This window comes from Corvus kubaryi, unplaced genomic scaffold (genome assembly GCF_017639235.1).
Source record: "Corvus kubaryi isolate FWS band 111438036 unplaced genomic scaffold, C.kubaryi_AGA036_p1.0 37249, whole genome shotgun sequence".
Taxonomy (NCBI): domain Eukaryota; kingdom Metazoa; phylum Chordata; class Aves; order Passeriformes; family Corvidae; genus Corvus; species Corvus kubaryi.
Window position 1 is genome coordinate 3,878,573 of NW_024581072.1, and position 16,838 is coordinate 3,895,410.

At 43.6% G+C, this 16,838-nt stretch overlaps 1 protein-coding gene across 3 annotated transcripts in view; it reads left to right on the forward strand.

Annotated features, from left to right (window-relative positions):
- LOC121662390 (metalloprotease TIKI1-like) overlaps positions 1–16,613 on the forward strand; it is an 80,610-nt gene extending 63,997 nt beyond the window's left edge. For all 3 annotated transcript variants that reach the window (XM_042023494.1, XM_042023496.1, XM_042023495.1), the window contains 3 exons: positions 5,124–5,214; positions 12,089–12,334; positions 15,890–16,613. In XM_042023494.1, coding sequence (XP_041879428.1) covers positions 5,124–5,214; positions 12,089–12,334; positions 15,890–16,070 — 518 coding nt within the window. In that variant the 3' untranslated portion in view covers positions 16,071–16,613. The remainder of the gene's footprint in view (positions 1–5,123; positions 5,215–12,088; positions 12,335–15,889) is intronic.
- The last annotated feature ends 225 nt before the right edge of the window (positions 16,614–16,838 follow it).

The window sequence follows — 16,838 nt, forward strand, 5'->3', positions numbered from 1 at the left end:
ATTTTATACTAATAAAAGATTTCCAGGAAATCATGGTTTTGTGGACAAACACTTATCATGGTCCCAGTAGAATAAAACCTTGGGTTCAAAGTTTATAGAGTAATACCTCATTAATATTACATCTTGTAGGTAATCATAGGAAGAATTTTGTTTGGAGGTCTGCAGTCCAAAAAATATTGGGAGGGCATGGGAGGGCTGTTTGCATGGGATTTGACCTGCAAGCATGCAGAAGTATTGTAATGCAACATCCTTATACTCCTACACCTAATGTGAATTCAGGGATTCTTTACGTTGACTTACAGTATCACTGTGGCCACCTCATCCCCTTCAATCTTTATCATTTCCTTCTCCCTGCAGTACTAAATTTGTGAGAGTACCATCCTTTGTCCTTTGGTTTCTGTTCCGGTACCTGGAGTTTTCTTGACTTGGAAATACTGTGAGAAGCAAGATTTTACTGGATTTAGTATTATTACATGTTTTTCATTTGATATACTGTTTTAACTTAAATGGCAGATTTGGAATTCCTGCCACTTTATGACTGATCCTTGTTTTACATATGTTGCTTGGATTATCTAATGTAACTGTGCAAAATTTCCTCCTCCTGATTCTGAGAGAAGTGAAGTGTGAGTTTGCTACACCTGGGTGCATGGTAGTCAAGCTTGAAAATAGTGTCTTCCTCTTGAAAAGTGTGTACAGAAAGCATGTGTATGAAGGAAACTGATTTGTAGCTTAATTGATCACATCACCTGCTTTCCTTCTTTTGCTTTGGATCATAATATATATTTAATCTAGCTTTTTTTTCCTCCATAATTTTACTAGCTAGGTTAAAATTACTCCAGGTTCTGTGTCCCAGTGTGTATTTCAAAAGTATAACTGTGTTTATGTTAAAGACTAAGATGCGAAGAATGAAAGCAGATGATAATTGCCATAGGCATTTCCAGGAAGTTTCTAAATAATTGTAAGATTTGTACCTCTAAAACTTTCTTGAAAGTATTTGTTTCAGTGGCCCATAGAGTCTCTGGCACTAAAACTCCTTTTGAGTGCTCACAGTGCAAATAAACATCCAGCTTTATGATGTCCCCAGTGGCTGGACTAATTTGTGGTTGCAGTGCTATAATTCTGTGCTTTAGTTGTTCCCACAACATCTTGGAAGTCAGCAGTCCAGATCAGGTTTCCTAACAAACAGTTTGGTGTCTTTACATGTATGTCCAGTGATTCATTGGCTTGGGATGTTTGTAAATGGTGAGATCTTGACGTGCTTCTGGGGCAGATGGGAAGTGCCATCTTTCTTCTAAAGAAAACACAGAATTACGTATGCTTGGCGGTTTCCTTTTTACATGATTCTGAGAGGTCAAAGAACTTTATTTATCTGCTTGGAATAGTCAATTTTATTGAAATTCAGAGAGGAGTATAGTTTTCATGAGTCTTACAGACTTGGTTTCTGTGAAAAACTAAAATTTAGTAACAGAAACAGAACTTTTGTTTTGCAATATTTCCTAGTTCCTTTCACTACATGCAGAACTTCTTCAGACTCACAATGGCTCACATTTAGGTTCAACAATCTCTGCTGAAACCCACAGTTATCTAGGTAAAACTTACCTAACCTGGCACGGTTATAGAAGCAGCTGTGCATGTGCTGAAAGTAAAAGCTGCGAGCAGGAGACACAGGTTTCAGGGCAGTAGTAGCAGCCTGTGTTCTGCCAGATTGGGAGTGGCTACTGAGGAAGGGTCAGAAGCACACAGTGTGTGGTCAAGTCTGTGAGTGCACGCTGGTCAAACTGCGTTATTCTTAGAGCATATTGCCTGTTGTGGTCCCTGCATGCCATCTCCTTTCAGTACAGATTAAAGGCCTGGGTCTTATTTACTCTCCAGTAGAGTGCATGGCTGAGCTGGTGCACACAACAGCTTCTTAGTTTCTCTTTGAGCTTGAGCACAGAAGAATAAAGATTCATGGCTCCCCACCCCCTGCCAGAGTAAATTGACCTCTTGGAGGCATCTCTTCACCTAGTGGTGTGAGGATAATGCAGGGCTGCATACAGAAAGAAAAGAGCAGGCTTTCCGATAGGACAGGGCCCAGGGCCTTTCTTTTGGGGAGCATTCAAGTATGTTAGGCTAAAATAGAAAACAGGTGAAAGAGGCCTGCGCCCTGCCACGTGACTTTCATCTCAGTCTCCCTTGCAGCAGTTGTTGCTTGATTTTAAACCTTGGAGAGTGTATCTTTCTTGTGTTTCTTACCGTTGGTTTTGGCAATCCGATCTTTTGTACACCACTTACTGCTTTTTGTGGTTGTTCCCAGAAATGAGGCATAAGTTCTGACTGTAGAGAGGCTCCTAGTGGGGTCCTGTATCTCAAACCCTCACCCTTCTGCCTTTTTAAATTTTGCGTCTCACTCAGTTGAACCTGTAGCTTCTCTGGGCCAGAGCTCTGTCTCATGGAGCACGAATGGCCCACCTTTTGGATAGTGAATACTGTATCATCTAACCCTTTATGTACCTATAGTGTGAGTGGCTCCTGATTGATCATGTCTTGTGAACAATCTAATATCACATGCCCGTTTGTATTTGTATGCATCTGTTTTACACATATTTATTCATTTGGTCTGTTCTCTTTTGCACAATATTAGCATACCATTTTTCTCTCACATGCAGACATTACTCATTGCCTTGGCAACAATGAGCAAATGTACACATAACTGTGATAAAAAAAGATATTCTTGTCACTGCATTAAATTAAAGAGTCCAGCCACAGAAAATCACTCAAGCAGGTTGACTGACTGAAATGGGATTCATCCATGTGCTACAGTGATTTCCTACATTCCACTCTAAATCACTGCTCTGAGCAAGGATGACTGAAGATTGATGGAGGAGTGGTATGTTTAATGGTGTGGTGTGAGCAGCTGTCTAGTAGCTCACTCTTGAAATGAATGCAACTGTAAGCTCTTAAACTGGCACAAGGAAAATTATTTTAAGACCATACATCGCCCTATAGACTGCTTATCTTTATGCCTTGTCCCTTTCCTCCTGAAATATTTGGATTAGGAAAATATGAGTTCAGAGCCTTGGAACTGCTTTACACTTCTGAAGATGGGATTTGGCTCATGCATCATTGCCTGCATGAGGTGAATGCCTCATCTGAACTTGCAATATACACTGCCTATATCCTTGTCAATTGAGAGGCACTTCTCTACAAGTCCAAGTTGTCCTGCCTCACTGTCTTTTGCAAGGAATGGATCACCCTTTGGAAGCATCCCTTCCTCTGCTGTGTGGAGATAGGGAAGGAGGAGTGAATCCTTCTCTCCTTCCCTTTGCACATACTTCTCTATGTTAAAGGTGAGAAATAGAAACTATTCTGGCATCTTATAAACCTAGTGTTTATTTTACAGTAGCTAATTTTACTCAATTAAAATATTTTATTACAGTCATTCCTGTTCCCTGCTGCAGCTGGTCTTTTTTGCTGACCTGAGGGAATTCTTGGTTAACTGTACCTGGAGCTGAGCCATCGGGAAGCAGCAGATACCAACAGGATTAGGTTAGGTCAATGTAATGGTACATAATCTTTACTCATTCTGAAGACAAAATTTGAGCTGAGGAAGTGGGGCAAAATCTAATTACTGTGTGAGAAAATATGGTACCCAATGGATGTGCGTTGCAGTGTTTGGTTAAAAGGTTTCATTTGAGCTAGATTTGTTTGTGCTCTTAGGCTCTGAGGGAAAGTTCATCTTGTGCTCAAATGATACCATCCAACTGTCATGCCTTAAGCTGGTACATCATGAGCACTTTGCTGTTGTGGCGTGAGAAACTGGAATTTTTGTGCTCCAATTCATTCAACCCCTTTTGGAATGAAAAGTCATGAATCCATTATATTTAGTCTCCTGATGTTCTCAGCACTGTTAGATTCTGTTTCTAACTTCTTGCTTTCCCTGGCTACTAGAATCATTCTCCTGGTTCTATTGCCATATATTTATGAACAATATTATCAGAAAACAGTTTTTTCTGGAGTTACTTATCAATTTTAGCACTGTGTACAGCTACAGAAGTAAGGGATCACTCTAATGAGTAATTTGCCCAAGGCCAATTTTAATTAATGTAGGCTGTTAAAGGAAGAAATGTTTTATGAAAGCTGAATCTGTGCAAGACCTTTGTTCTCTCTTTGTTCTCTCTTTCTTCTGCTTCTTAGCAGCCTGGTCTCATGACATGTTAGAATGATGGTGGAAGACATTCTGTGAGCAGAGCATTGCTCCTGCAACCTTTGAGTAGTCATTTATTCACTATCGTGCCAAAATACAATCTTACCAGCCACCACATCTGTCTGAGAATGTAGGGGAGATGTAAATCACAGAATTAGGGCAGAACTATCTAAGTCCTTCTAAAACTAAGTCCTTTTATCAACACAAATGAGGTCAAGTATCTGGCCCTGGTGGCATATAATGAAGAAATGAAAGAGGTTGATCGAAGTCATTGGCTTTCAGAGTTATTGTCTGTTCTTTGCAGTTGGATGATTCTTAATCATTTAAAAATTGCTAGTGATGTTGAGCAACAGCTCTGTGTCTTTATAATGCTGGAGAATGTTAAAATGTGGCTGGATTCTGACCTTCTTTGCATCACCATCAGTTGTACACTCACTGCTGCTCTTGAACAGGGGTGTCCAAACTTAATCTCTTATTCTCTCAAGTGATCCACAATGGCCTGATAATCACAAAGTCAGTTAGGTTGAAAAAGACCTCTGAGATTATAAAGTCCAACCTTTGACCAGTCACCACCATGCCAACTAGACCACGGCACTATGTGACACATTCAGTCTTTCCTTAGCACTTAAACACTTTCAGGGATGGTGACTCCATCACCTCCCTGGACAGCCCATTATGCAACAACCTGTGGAACCAGCGTAATTGCAATCACATCTGCATTTTAGAAAGGCAGAATGTAGTAATTGAAGTGACCTTGGGAAAGTTCAGCAATCACTCATTAGAGATCCTGTGTTTCTGGTGCATCCTGGTGGGGAGTGATAAAGCTCTGCCTGCCTTCAGTGTGGCACACCTCCTGTGATGAGGAAGGACTTTGTTGTCCTTCTCCCTCTTTCCCTGTGGTTGGTGAGTTCTGATGTCATTTTTCTTTTAACTGCAGGTCACTTCATGGGCAACAACACAGTGATTGATGTTTTGAGGAGAGAAGGGTACGAGGTAGAACACACTCCAGCTGGACATGCCATCAACAAGTAATGCATGCTTTTACCTAGCTAAGCAGCCATTGGGAGAGTGGGTTTGTAAACAATTATGAAGTAGTAATGGCAGCTGGAACTATAACTAAGAGTGAGCTAGGCTCTTTCTCTCCTTCCCAGCATGAAGGAGAAAAGTTTACTTTTATCTTCCATGAGCTAGTTTGGAAAGGGGATTTTACTTGGTTTTGGCTTGGGTTTTTTTTTGGTTTTGTTTGTTTTCTGGGTTTTGTTGTTGGGGGTGGGGATGTTTGGTTGGTTGGGTTGTTGTTGTTGGTTTTGTGGTGGGTTTTTTGTGGTTTTGGGGTTTGGGGTTGTTGCTTTTGTGGTGGTTTTTTTGTGGTTTTGGGGTTTGGTGGGGTTTTTTTTGGTTGTTGTTAATAAAATGTCCACCCTTGTAAGTTTTTAACTCTTAAATGAACAGCCACAGAGTATGCATGCTTGGTTCATCAGATCTGGATGCTGTCTTGTACCACACAGGCTTCCAGGTTTCTCTTTCCTCTCTTTTATGTGTTTGACTGCCCTGCCTTTTAATAATCTCCTTCTTTTATACTGCTATTTTTTATTCTTTCTGTTTACTCTCTCCCAGCCTGGAATCTGATTGCCCAGAATCTTTGCAAGTTATCTCCATGACTGATTGTTCTCATGTCCCCTGCTTTCTTCTGCATTTTTAAGCTAAGGTACTTGTTGTTCTGGTTCATCCTGCAGCTGTCCTTTGGGATATACCCTTCCTGCCTCTGTTCATCTCCCACTGGATGCTTTTATCCACCTCCACGGTTTCAGTAACTACAGAATGCCAGATAATCTCCTCCTCCACTCTACCGAGAATTACCTGTGCTTTGACTCACCTCTTCCTGGAATTCTTGCGACCAGCTTAGGGTCTGCAATCTTTGCCTTCCCCTTCTCCAGACTCTTATCAAACATGTAGCTGTTAGATGTACTCACTCTTCACTGCTAAAAGACCACAATGGAGAAAACTGGAAATTGATCCCAGTTATGGTACCATTTCCCTTTTATCTTCTGTGCCAGGCATACTGTCCCTGTTTACATCTCTGTTGCTCCTCCCCTCTGTTTCTCATATGGGACTCTTAGGCAGGATTATCACCTTTTGACAGGATTTGTGCAGAGGGCACAGTGTAGAGTCTTGTTCTGTGCCAAGGGCTCTACAGGTGTGGTGCAAATTAGTAACAGCTGTTTTTCTCATACTCTGGTTGCTTCATCTTTCTCTTTATACCACCTTTGCTGTTGTCTGAGACTGTGAGATTGAAATTCTGGCATTGCAAAAATTCATGTTTTTACAGTGGTTCTAGACAGGGACATACATCATTAAAATCCAGTGTATCAGTGTTTGCAGGGATGATTAAAAAAAAAAAAAAAGACAACAAACCCAAACCAGCCTTCAATGATATTTTCATGTTGTTTTTTCATTCTTAGCTTAGGTGTTCCTAAAAACAGCTGCAGCAGCTTCTTAAAGCTTAAAGAAAGATAGCTTAAAAGCTACTTGAGAATAAACAAGATCTGATACTGCTCTGTAAAGATGTAGCTGTAAGGGCAGACAAGTGAAGAAAGGAGGGATAGATTTCCACTTATCAGGAAGGTTGGTATCAAGGTTACTTGGAGTAGCTGGGCACCCAGTTCCCTAACCATATTATGGGAGTTAGTTGTGCAGCCCCTTGTGACTTTGAAAGCCCTCAGTTAGGCATCAGTTGCATCTTAAAGCCCTCTGTTTAGCTTCAGTTGCATCTTCAACCTCTTACTAGGACTATTGGACAGAACATCTTTCTTGGCGTCTTGATATTAAACCTGAGCAAGAAGATGGCACTTCACTGTTAACATTTCTGGATGACTTGGAAACAGATATAAAAATAAGACATAGGCTTCAAGAAAAATATGGGTTCAAGGGAAAAGAGTATTTAAGGTGAGGGAAAGACTTACGGCAAGAGTGTCAGAGTCCTAGAGCTTGGAAGGAAGCTTTCACTTGATTGCTGTCCTGGGCTTGTTCTAAGAGCAAGTAGCAGAGCAGTCTGTGACAGTAAACGCAGTGTTGATCACATAAACATGGAACTGTATCCAGCTATTGTCCAGTATAGTGCTGCACACAGTCCAGTCAATGCCTGTGGACTATTTGACTGTTCATAATTGAGACAGGATAAAAATGCCAAGTGGCTGAACTGAGACAGAGAATTTAAATGACTGCTCTGGTATCAGACACAGTAGGGATATTAGCTAAGAGGTCCTACAACACAAGAAGGAGGAAGTCTGAAGTCGTCTCCTTGCCTTGCAACATGACATTTTGGCAGCACAGTCTGCTGCTTCCTGTGCTCTGGCTAAACAAAAAGTCCTGTGTGAGATATATTGTATATATCTGTGTGTGTAGGAACCAAGAAGGATGCAGAATCATATTGCTCATTTTCCTGTAGCAGGCAGGGCTGCCTGAGGTGTACTGTCCATCTGCAGAGCAAATAGGATGAATGCCCCTGATTGGAGACAGAAAGGTTCCTTCTCCCTGGTGTCTCCAAAGTAGGGAAGGCAAAAGAGGTGCTCCAAGCAGTATTGCAAAGGACAGTTTATAAATAATACCACAAGTTCAATCAAGCTCCTTCTGACTTACTTTGGTCTTTAACTGTTGTTCCTGATTTTAGAATGCAGTTATATATTGTAAAATACTCAACACAATCACAGCCAAAATTAAGGTGCTTGCTGACTCTTCCTTAGCTGCTGTGCCGGGAGAGGGAATTGGCCTGGGGGGGGAAGAAGTACGAACTTTTGAATCTGTGTCCCTTTTCCAGTGGTTGATCAGTCGGTCTCTGGAAGAATTGCTTGCAGGAAGTATTGCAAAGCAGGTTTTGTATATGGATGTGTCTGAGGCCACACCTGTCAAGAGCAGATGTCTAGCCATGCAGGATGCAGGTCATCCTCTATTCGTAGCAATGCTGAGCCTCCAGCATGGTATGGCCATGGGTTCAGTAGGGAACACTGCAGGCAGCATGGCACTCTAATCTACAGAGGAGGGGTGCTGCCCACGCCATGACTTAGTTAAGGAACAGAAACAGTGAAGAGAAATGGTGGAAAAGGGAATCATAGGCAGAAGACCTTCAAACAGATTAAATCAGGTCACTGGAGAGAGCTAATGGGGGATCACTCTGTAAGGTGGAGTTGAAGAGTGGGCGATGTGAAGTAGCTGAGGAGGGAGAGCTGAAGGGTCATGACAGTTCAGAGGTGATAAAGTGTGACAGAGTGTGACACCACAATGATTTTGAAAGAGATTGATAGCCCAAGGTCCATTCTGCAGCAGTCTCTCTCAAATAAACTTCAACATGTGATCAGTCTGATTTTCCTTGCAGTAAATAAGACAAATTATCTTTGTTTTCCATATACTTTCCCCACGTTCCAGTCCACAACTTCATTTCCCCTTCTGCAGGAACTACTCTCTGTTTGCTATCCAGTAAGCGTGCATACAGTAATGGGCTAACTTAAAAACTGTACCCATGCTGAAAAATGTTTCCTTCCAGACCTCCTTCTTTTCATGCCGTTGGAAGCTGAAAAAGGAACACAGTTCTGGGAAAGTTTCATTGATTAATGGCAGGTTTCTGCTTGGTGGTCTGTGGTTTTCTGTTATCTTTCTGAATTTCAGCCCAAGCCAGTCTCCACTTCCGCTTTGTTACACAAGACTGTTGCATCTCTTCTCTTTATGAAGTAGCCATAAAGATCAGACAGATGTTCCTGATAGGTCCTGTGTATACACAGAGTGGATTGAGTTTGTGGGTTTGTCCAAGATGCTCATAGACAAGTAAAGAGGGGAAATTGTTCCAAACAATGAGAAGTGTGGGCTGGAAAAGCCATGAGTGAATAGGACCCTGCAGACTGCCTGCCTTAGAATATAGATGAGATGTTGCTTGCTCTAAGAATAAAGAAACAGAGCTTCAGTGATCAAGGTGGACCTGATTATTGTTTTCTTCAATTTATCACCTTCACAGGAAACTGAGTAGTCATAGCCCTTAGAGCTTTTTCTGGGAGCTCAACTTTGAGTTTCCAAGATTTGCCTTATGAGGCAGTTTGTACATGCACATAGTCTCAGTGATGTATCTCACTTGCTGGAGCTCCTTTGAAATTCCCAGTAATGCTGCCAGCCTAATACAGGATCTGGGCAGCTGGAAGGCTAAGGCTTGACTCCCACTCCCTCATTACTTGCTATAAACGTGTGCAAAGCTCAGCTCTGCTTATGAGAGAGATGCAATTCCTCAGTTTCCTCCCCTTCAATGTGGACCTCCATATTTGTGCATAAAACCCACGAAGATCACCATTTCATGTTCCTTGGTGTGCTTTATCTGAGTGGCAGGGCAGCATTACACCCTTTTGCACATCAGCTTTAGAAACCAGTGCCACAGTGGTGTGTTGAGCTCTGGTCTCTTATGTGTCAGACATGTCCCCTGACGCGATGTTTTGTAAAGGCTGTGCATTCATTGCGTTGTACCATCTGGCCTCATCAAAGAGAAAATGAGAAGGGAGTGAACTTGGTGGTGCCAAAACTAGTCTGCTTTCAGTTGATGCAGACTACATGGCCCAAAGGATTCCTTAATCATATAATCATAGAATGTTAAGGGATTGGAAAGGACTTTAAAGATCATCTAGTCCTAATTCCCCTAGACCAGTCTAATAATAATTAATATTGACGCCTCCCACTAGGCCAACTTGCTGAAGGCCTTATGCAACCTGGCTTTGGAAAGTGCCAGGGTTGGGGCAGCCACAGCCTCCCTGGGCAACCTCCTCTAGTATTTCACCACCCTCACAGTAAAGAATTTCTTCCCAACACCTAGCCTAAATTCACCCCTTCTTCAGTTTGTATCTGTTACTCCTGTCACTACAGTTCCTGACAAAGAGTCCCTCTTCAGCTTCCCTGTAGGACCCTTCAGATACTGTGAGACTGCTAGGGGGTCTCCACACCGTTTTCTGCAGGACGAACAGATCCAGCTTCCTCAGTCTGTCTTCACAGGGGAGGTGCTCCAGTCCTCCTACTACTGTGCCCTCCTCTGGACTTGCTCCAACAGTTCCGTGTCCTTATGCTGGGACCCCAGAGCTGGATGCAGTGTTCCAGGGGCGGCCTCACCAGAGCAGAGCAGAGGGGCAGAATCCCCTCCCATGCCCTGCTGCCCACGCTGCTTTGGATGCAGCCCAGGATCCCATTGCCTTTCTGGGCTGTGAGTGCACCTGGCTGGGTCTTGCTGGGTTTTTCATCCACCACCACCCCCAAGTCCTTCTCCTCAGGGCTGCTGTCAATCACTTGTCCACCCAGCCTGTAGCTGTGTCAGGTGTTGCCACAACCCAGGTGCAGGACCTTGCACTTGGCCTTGCTGAACTTCATGGGGTTTGCACAGCCCCACCTCTCCAGCCTGTCCAGGTCCCTGTGGATGACATCCCTTCCCTCCAGTGTGTCGACTGCCCCACGCAGCTTGGTGTTGGTGGCAAACTTACTGAGGGTGCCCTCAATCCCACTGTCCATGCCACTGACACAGATGTTAAACAGTGATGGTCCCAGTACTGACCCCTGAGGGAGGCCACTCATCTCTGGTTTTCATGTGGACAAGGAGCTGTTGACCACAATTCTTTGTGTGCGGCCATCCAGCCAGTTCTTTATCCACCAAGCAATCCATTCACCAAATCCATGTCTATCCAATTTGGATACAAGGATATTGTGTGGGACAGTGTGAAACACTTTAAGTCCAGGCAGATGGTGGCAGTTGCTCTGCCACATCCATCGATGCTGCAGCCCCATCAGCGAAGATCATCAGATTTAACAGGCGTTGTTTGCCCTTGGAAAGCCATGTTGGCTGTTACCAAGCACCTCTTTGTTTTCCATGTTTCTTTGTTTTAGCATAGTTTTCAGAAGAATCTGCTCTGTGATCTTGCCTGACACAGAGGTGAGATTTTTACTTTCTCCATTTTAAAAATGGGGGTTATATTTTCCTTTTTCCAGATGTTGGGAACTTTACCTGAGCGCCACAAGTTTTCAAAAATGATTGATAGTGGCTTAGCAAGTTATTGCCAGCTCCCTTAGAACCCACAGATGGATCCCATCAGGCCCCATGCACTTGTGCACATTCAGGCTCCTTAGATGGTCTTGAACCTGATTTTCTCCTGCTTTGTACTTAGGGTCTTCATACTCCCATTTGCCTTTCCTAACTTGGGCAGCTTGGCTGGAACATTTGTGGTTGAACAGTGAGATATAGAAGTCGTTGAGAACCACGGTCTACTCTGGGTCCAGTGTGCAACCAGGTTACTGCTAATGGTATATTAGGCCTTTCCCTTCAAAGACGGTAATTTTCAAAATGTGTTTCTGTAGCCATGACCACAGTCTGTGGGCTAGCTTGTTTCTTACCTTCTCCACCAGTCAGAGCTGCTGGTCCAGAGCTGGCTTTATCAGCTGGTGTGCTTTAGTTGTTTTGGATGCTGCTTCCCCTTGTCCCCCAAGTTACTTTACTCTGGGCAGGAAGTGCTGAAAGGAATAATCTGGTCTGTGTTCAGACTAGAGGAGTGTTGTTTGACTCTGACTTAGAAGTGATTCCGTTTTTGTCTCTTCCTAGATATGCAAGCTTATTACCAAGAGTTATTCCACCCTTATCCAGACTGCATTCTTTCCTCTGATACAGACTGCCTCTTTTCCAAAGACTTTTTTTTGTTAAAGAGCACTATTTTGATCACAAAACCAATATTGACTTAAGGAAGAGGGAGCAGGAATACAAGGCAGAGAAATGAGTGTCCAGCCAATATGTCAGGGATAAACACCTATTTTAAATGTATGTGCCTTGATAGTGTCTGAATCAGGATTTTGCCTCAAAGCCCTTTCAATGTTGTCTGTGTTCCCTCTTTCTTCCAGCCGAAGACCTCCTAAAACCTTGTTAGCCTTTTCATCATCACACAGTCCCTATGTTGTATCCCATGAGCTCCCACTGCACCCCCAGAAGGAGGAGGAGGAGGAAGAGTTCCTGCCTCACCTGCTCTTCCCTGACAGCATTGATGTGCTCATGAAAGTAGACAGGAAGTACAAAAAGAAGAAGAAAAAGCAGCAGAAGAAGCAAAGACTGCGACAATTCAACGACCTCTGGGTTCGCCTTGAAGAGAGGTAACTAATGGCGGAGGAGGGGGAGGATGGCTTATCATGCAAACTGGACTTTAACTTAGACTGTTTAATCCAGACCCTCAAGCTTCTGCAGGGGTAGATATATCCTGTGGACAGGATCTGACCTTCTCCACTACTGTGATTCTTTCTAAAACATTTGCACAAGGCTGCTTGTGCTTTTAGTGGCAGAAAAGCTTTCTTTTTTTTTTTTTTTTCTTTGCATAGTTAGATTTGTGGAAAATTAGGTATAAAACAAGTGGCAGCCTTGTCTAGATCAGTCTGCATTTGGGCTTGAGGGATTGTGAACATACGGCAGTGCTCTCTGTCATGGAAGGATGGGTCCAGTGGTATATGGTACAGATCAAAGCCTTGGACCATTATGCAAGAGCTGCTGCATATGAGGAAACTACCATCCCTGGCATATGTTCTCTTTGCACTTGGGCAATATTTTGTGCAGTATTTTCAGTCTCTGTATTCTTCAGTCTGAAAAAGCATGATAGCCTAATGGATGACAGAGCTTATATAAAAAAATCAGTGTGTTGTGGGGCAGAGGTTCACATATACCCCTTACTTTTCATCCAGAAAAGCTTGCTTACCTACAAGAGCTACAGCAGCCTGCAAAAACACACACACACAAAAAAAAAACCCCACCACAAAAAAAGCCAATTTCTCTCTCACTACCTATACTTGGGCCTGTGGCTGAATGTATACCTTAATGTTTCCCTCCTGTCAGATAATACACGTGCCCAAATCTACTTTTTTTTGTACTTTGTGTGTCTGACTGTGTCTCTGCCGTACTCAGGTTGAAGGCATTAAATTTTTGTGATACCATAAACAACCAGACAGGTTGGGGGTGATGGAGAAAAGTCTGACAGCTCTTAAAATGAAGTTGGTACATTGTTTGGGTTTTTTCCCTTCTGAAGAATACTTCTTCCTGCTCCCTAAGTTACTGAGTATAGCAGGGTTCTCCTATGCCTTTCCTCTCAAGTCCCTGGATCCTAATTGTACCACTGCTGTGAGTGATACGTGGCTCAAGCTGGCTGCAGGTGAGTGCAGCAGCTGTTGTTCTGTTTGAGGCATTCAGCCACTGTCAGATTTTTTAGACCAGACTCCCTTCTCTGCCCCTTCCTTCAACCTTAGTATAACTATTTGGGAGACAGAGGGAGACAAATGATTGTGTAACCTGTCCACTGACAGACTTATACGCAATCCAAGATTAACCAATATAATAAATCCTATATTGATCACACTTGATTTTATCTCTTAGTGTACCATTTCCTTTCTATTAATGTAGTTGATACTAGCTAATTGTGAACAGATTTTTGGAGTTTCAGTTGATAGTCTCTTTAGTTGAAATGCTAAGGAATGTCTGTCTTAATCTCCCACGCTGCCTCCACAGTGCTATGTTCAGTGTTTCACATCAGTTGTTCCCACAAAGCTCGAAGTCAGTGAGCAGTGACTCTAAGATACCCATGCACTTGCAGTATCAAGCCTTCAGAAGAAGGGGAAAGATGGGAGGATGTGCTACTGTCAGTAAACTGAAGGCACACTAGGGCTGCATACTAGATTTCAAGTACTGCCAGGCAGTAGTGAGGCAAAAGTAAAGCAAATCATGGCAGCCTAGGAAACTACTGCGTAAATATGGGAGCAGTAAATGCTGCTTTCCTTCTCTTCTTTTTATGTTTCTTTTCTTCCCCTACTGTTTAAGTCATCCTTTGTGCTAGAAGCTTACACTGGTGCTAGGTGACAAATGCTTCGTAGGGGTGACTCCTTAGTAGCAGAGAAGAGCTTAAGCATCTGGAGATGGAGATGTTGCATGTCAGTGCTGGGAAAGACAAATGATACCTGGGAGATTGCTGCGCCCTTCCTGCCGACGGAAGGCAGCTGTCCCTCGGGCACAAGCTCCACCCATGCGCTGGGCTTCTGTAAAGCCCAGACTGTCTGCCCGTCCTCTACCACTGCACGCCTGCCCATGTCGCTGCTGGGCTGGGCTGACAGCCCCACCTCGCGGCGCGTCTCTTCCCAAGGAAATCCAGCGCCGCTGGGTGCAAGCTCGCTTGTGCAGGGCATGTCTGACTGGGAGTCTCAGCCCTTGCTCTACGCATTCCTCAGGGTGCACAGACACAGATAAAGCTGTCAGGTTTCTTAGAGATGGGCCATTCACAGCTTTCAGGTTTACAGATGGGCTCCATGACCTTAAAGGTCTTTTCCAACCTATATAATTCTATGATTCCTTCTGTGAGCCTGAAAATGTGAAAGGTGCAGCTCAGTGATTTAATAGTGTGGCAGTGAGCTTATCAGAATGGCCTTGGTTCGTGCCCCTATATGCATCAGCTGGCAGCTATATTTCCTTGATGTGCTGCCAGCTGTCTTCTCTCAGGCTATTGTTCAGATCTTCTGGGGAGCCCTTTGGGTAAGGAAAAGTAAAGTGTTTTTAAAAAGGATACTAATTGCCTTCAATTTCCCAAAGCATTTTTGCTTAGTGGGCTGAAATAAGACAAGAATGGTACACAGCAGCTGGGGATTGGGTAATGAAGAATACAAAGGTTTTTGTATTTGCCAAGTGGACTTGCTTTTAGTTTTGTCCAAATTTGTGTTCAGTTTTACACAGCGCCATGCAGTCCTAGGGAGTATGTCAGTCTTACAGCTGTGGTGTCAAGCATTGCTTTCAGTCCATTGCCAAAAAAAACAACCACCTGTGTTGTACCTGACCCTTCTGACTCTTGGCCTGCTGTGGTGCATGATCTCCCCCAGTTCAGGTCAGTTGGCGTTAGCAGCCTGGAGCATACAAATTTCTGTCCCCCATCATGTATTGCCATAATGGGAGCTCAGCGCATGTATGCGCTAGTTCAGTTCTTGTTCATCACCATGTCAGAGTACTCCCTACCGCTGGGAGATACTCTGGAATGTGGCAATCTAGGCTGCAATTCGGGAAGCCATTCTTCCTCTGCTTAAAGTACGTCATGTAAGCTCTTTGTAATTGCTGACCTGTGGAAGAGATCATACAGTATAGAAACAAGGTGGGTCCACACTAAGATGCATGAAGCATGGCTGAGAAAGATGTACTCAGAAAACAGGTCCCTCACCCCAGCTGTGCTCAGCAAGTGCCACTGCAGTGACACTCCTTTGCAACAACACTTGTTTTATTCTTCTGTATTTTCTACTTAGCTGACGGGGGCTAGGAATATGGTCATCTTACCCACCTGACTGACTGTGGGAGCAATGGGCAGGCTGGGTAGACTTGAGACGGAGCAGGTATTTTGGTACTCCTCAGTCTCTTTACTGTTCTCCCTCGAGTCTGCTTCACAGTTTGGCTGTGTAGCACCCTCATCCTTGTGGGCTGGCATAGGAGCTGGCCACACCTGTGAGGAAGGGAGAAGACAGCACTCTGCCATTTAGGACACAGAGACTTTTGGTCAGTGTGTAACTTGTACAAGAGACCATTTGAATGGACCTAGAAAACTGACAGTGGGTCACAGAGGCTGCCCACCTCCTGCTCTGTGTCTGTTGGGCAGTTGTGGGCTGGGTCAGGACTGATACTCTTCTCTTGCCTTGCAGTGCTACCGACCCTCCTCCCCGGATCCGCATCATTAATGGCTACATCACAGTTGAGCCCCAGCCCCGCGGCCACGGACGGTCCAGTCGCACTCGCACAGACACCAGCAGCGCTCACCAGCTTTCCCATCCTCTCTTCCTTCCACTACTGACTTTGACTTTGCATAAGATAATGTGGCGTTGAAACACAGGGGGACCTAAGCTGCTGGACTCTTGTCTTAAAAATCAAAAAAAGAAACTTATGCAAAAAGAGAAATAGAAGACTATGAGTGAGACACCTGTTCTTTGGGGTGTTCTTAAACTGCCTCCTTTTCCTGAGTCTGGATCATTAACACTATTAACTTGTTTGACCTGCCCAATACAGGAGAAGATATTTTAATGAAAGTGTTATTTATCCTTCTCTTGCAGAAGAATGATTTCATGTTATCCCACAATGCTTTGGGGAGATTATAATGCCGCTATAACATAGCTGTTGTTTAGCTGCTTGAGCCCAACTAAAGTACGTATTTTTCACCTTCAGTGCCTTGTAAGAAGATTTACACACCACTGACTTTTTTATTAGAACAGAATATTTTGATCATATGAGCACAGCTGGGAAAGAGAGGTTGGTATTTTATGTCTCTACTGGTAATGCTTTTAATTCATGCTTGTTAGGGCTCTGGATTACATATAAAGGTTCATGACAGCACCTACAATCGAATAAAACAGTGTAAACTTGTGAACAGAATGTTTCTGCTGTCTGTTTGGTGTTATTTAAGATGGGTACCCCTGAGCCTCCAATGGCCAGACAAGTCTCGTAAGCGCAAATTAATGTAGGTTTAAGAAAAAAATAATTCCGGGGAACTTCACAAGTCATACTGTTGGAGTCTTCCAAAATAAGTTCTCCGGAGGTGATTTTCACAATTAGATTTAATTCTAGGAAATTGTTTCAGATTTCCTACTGAGTTCATTG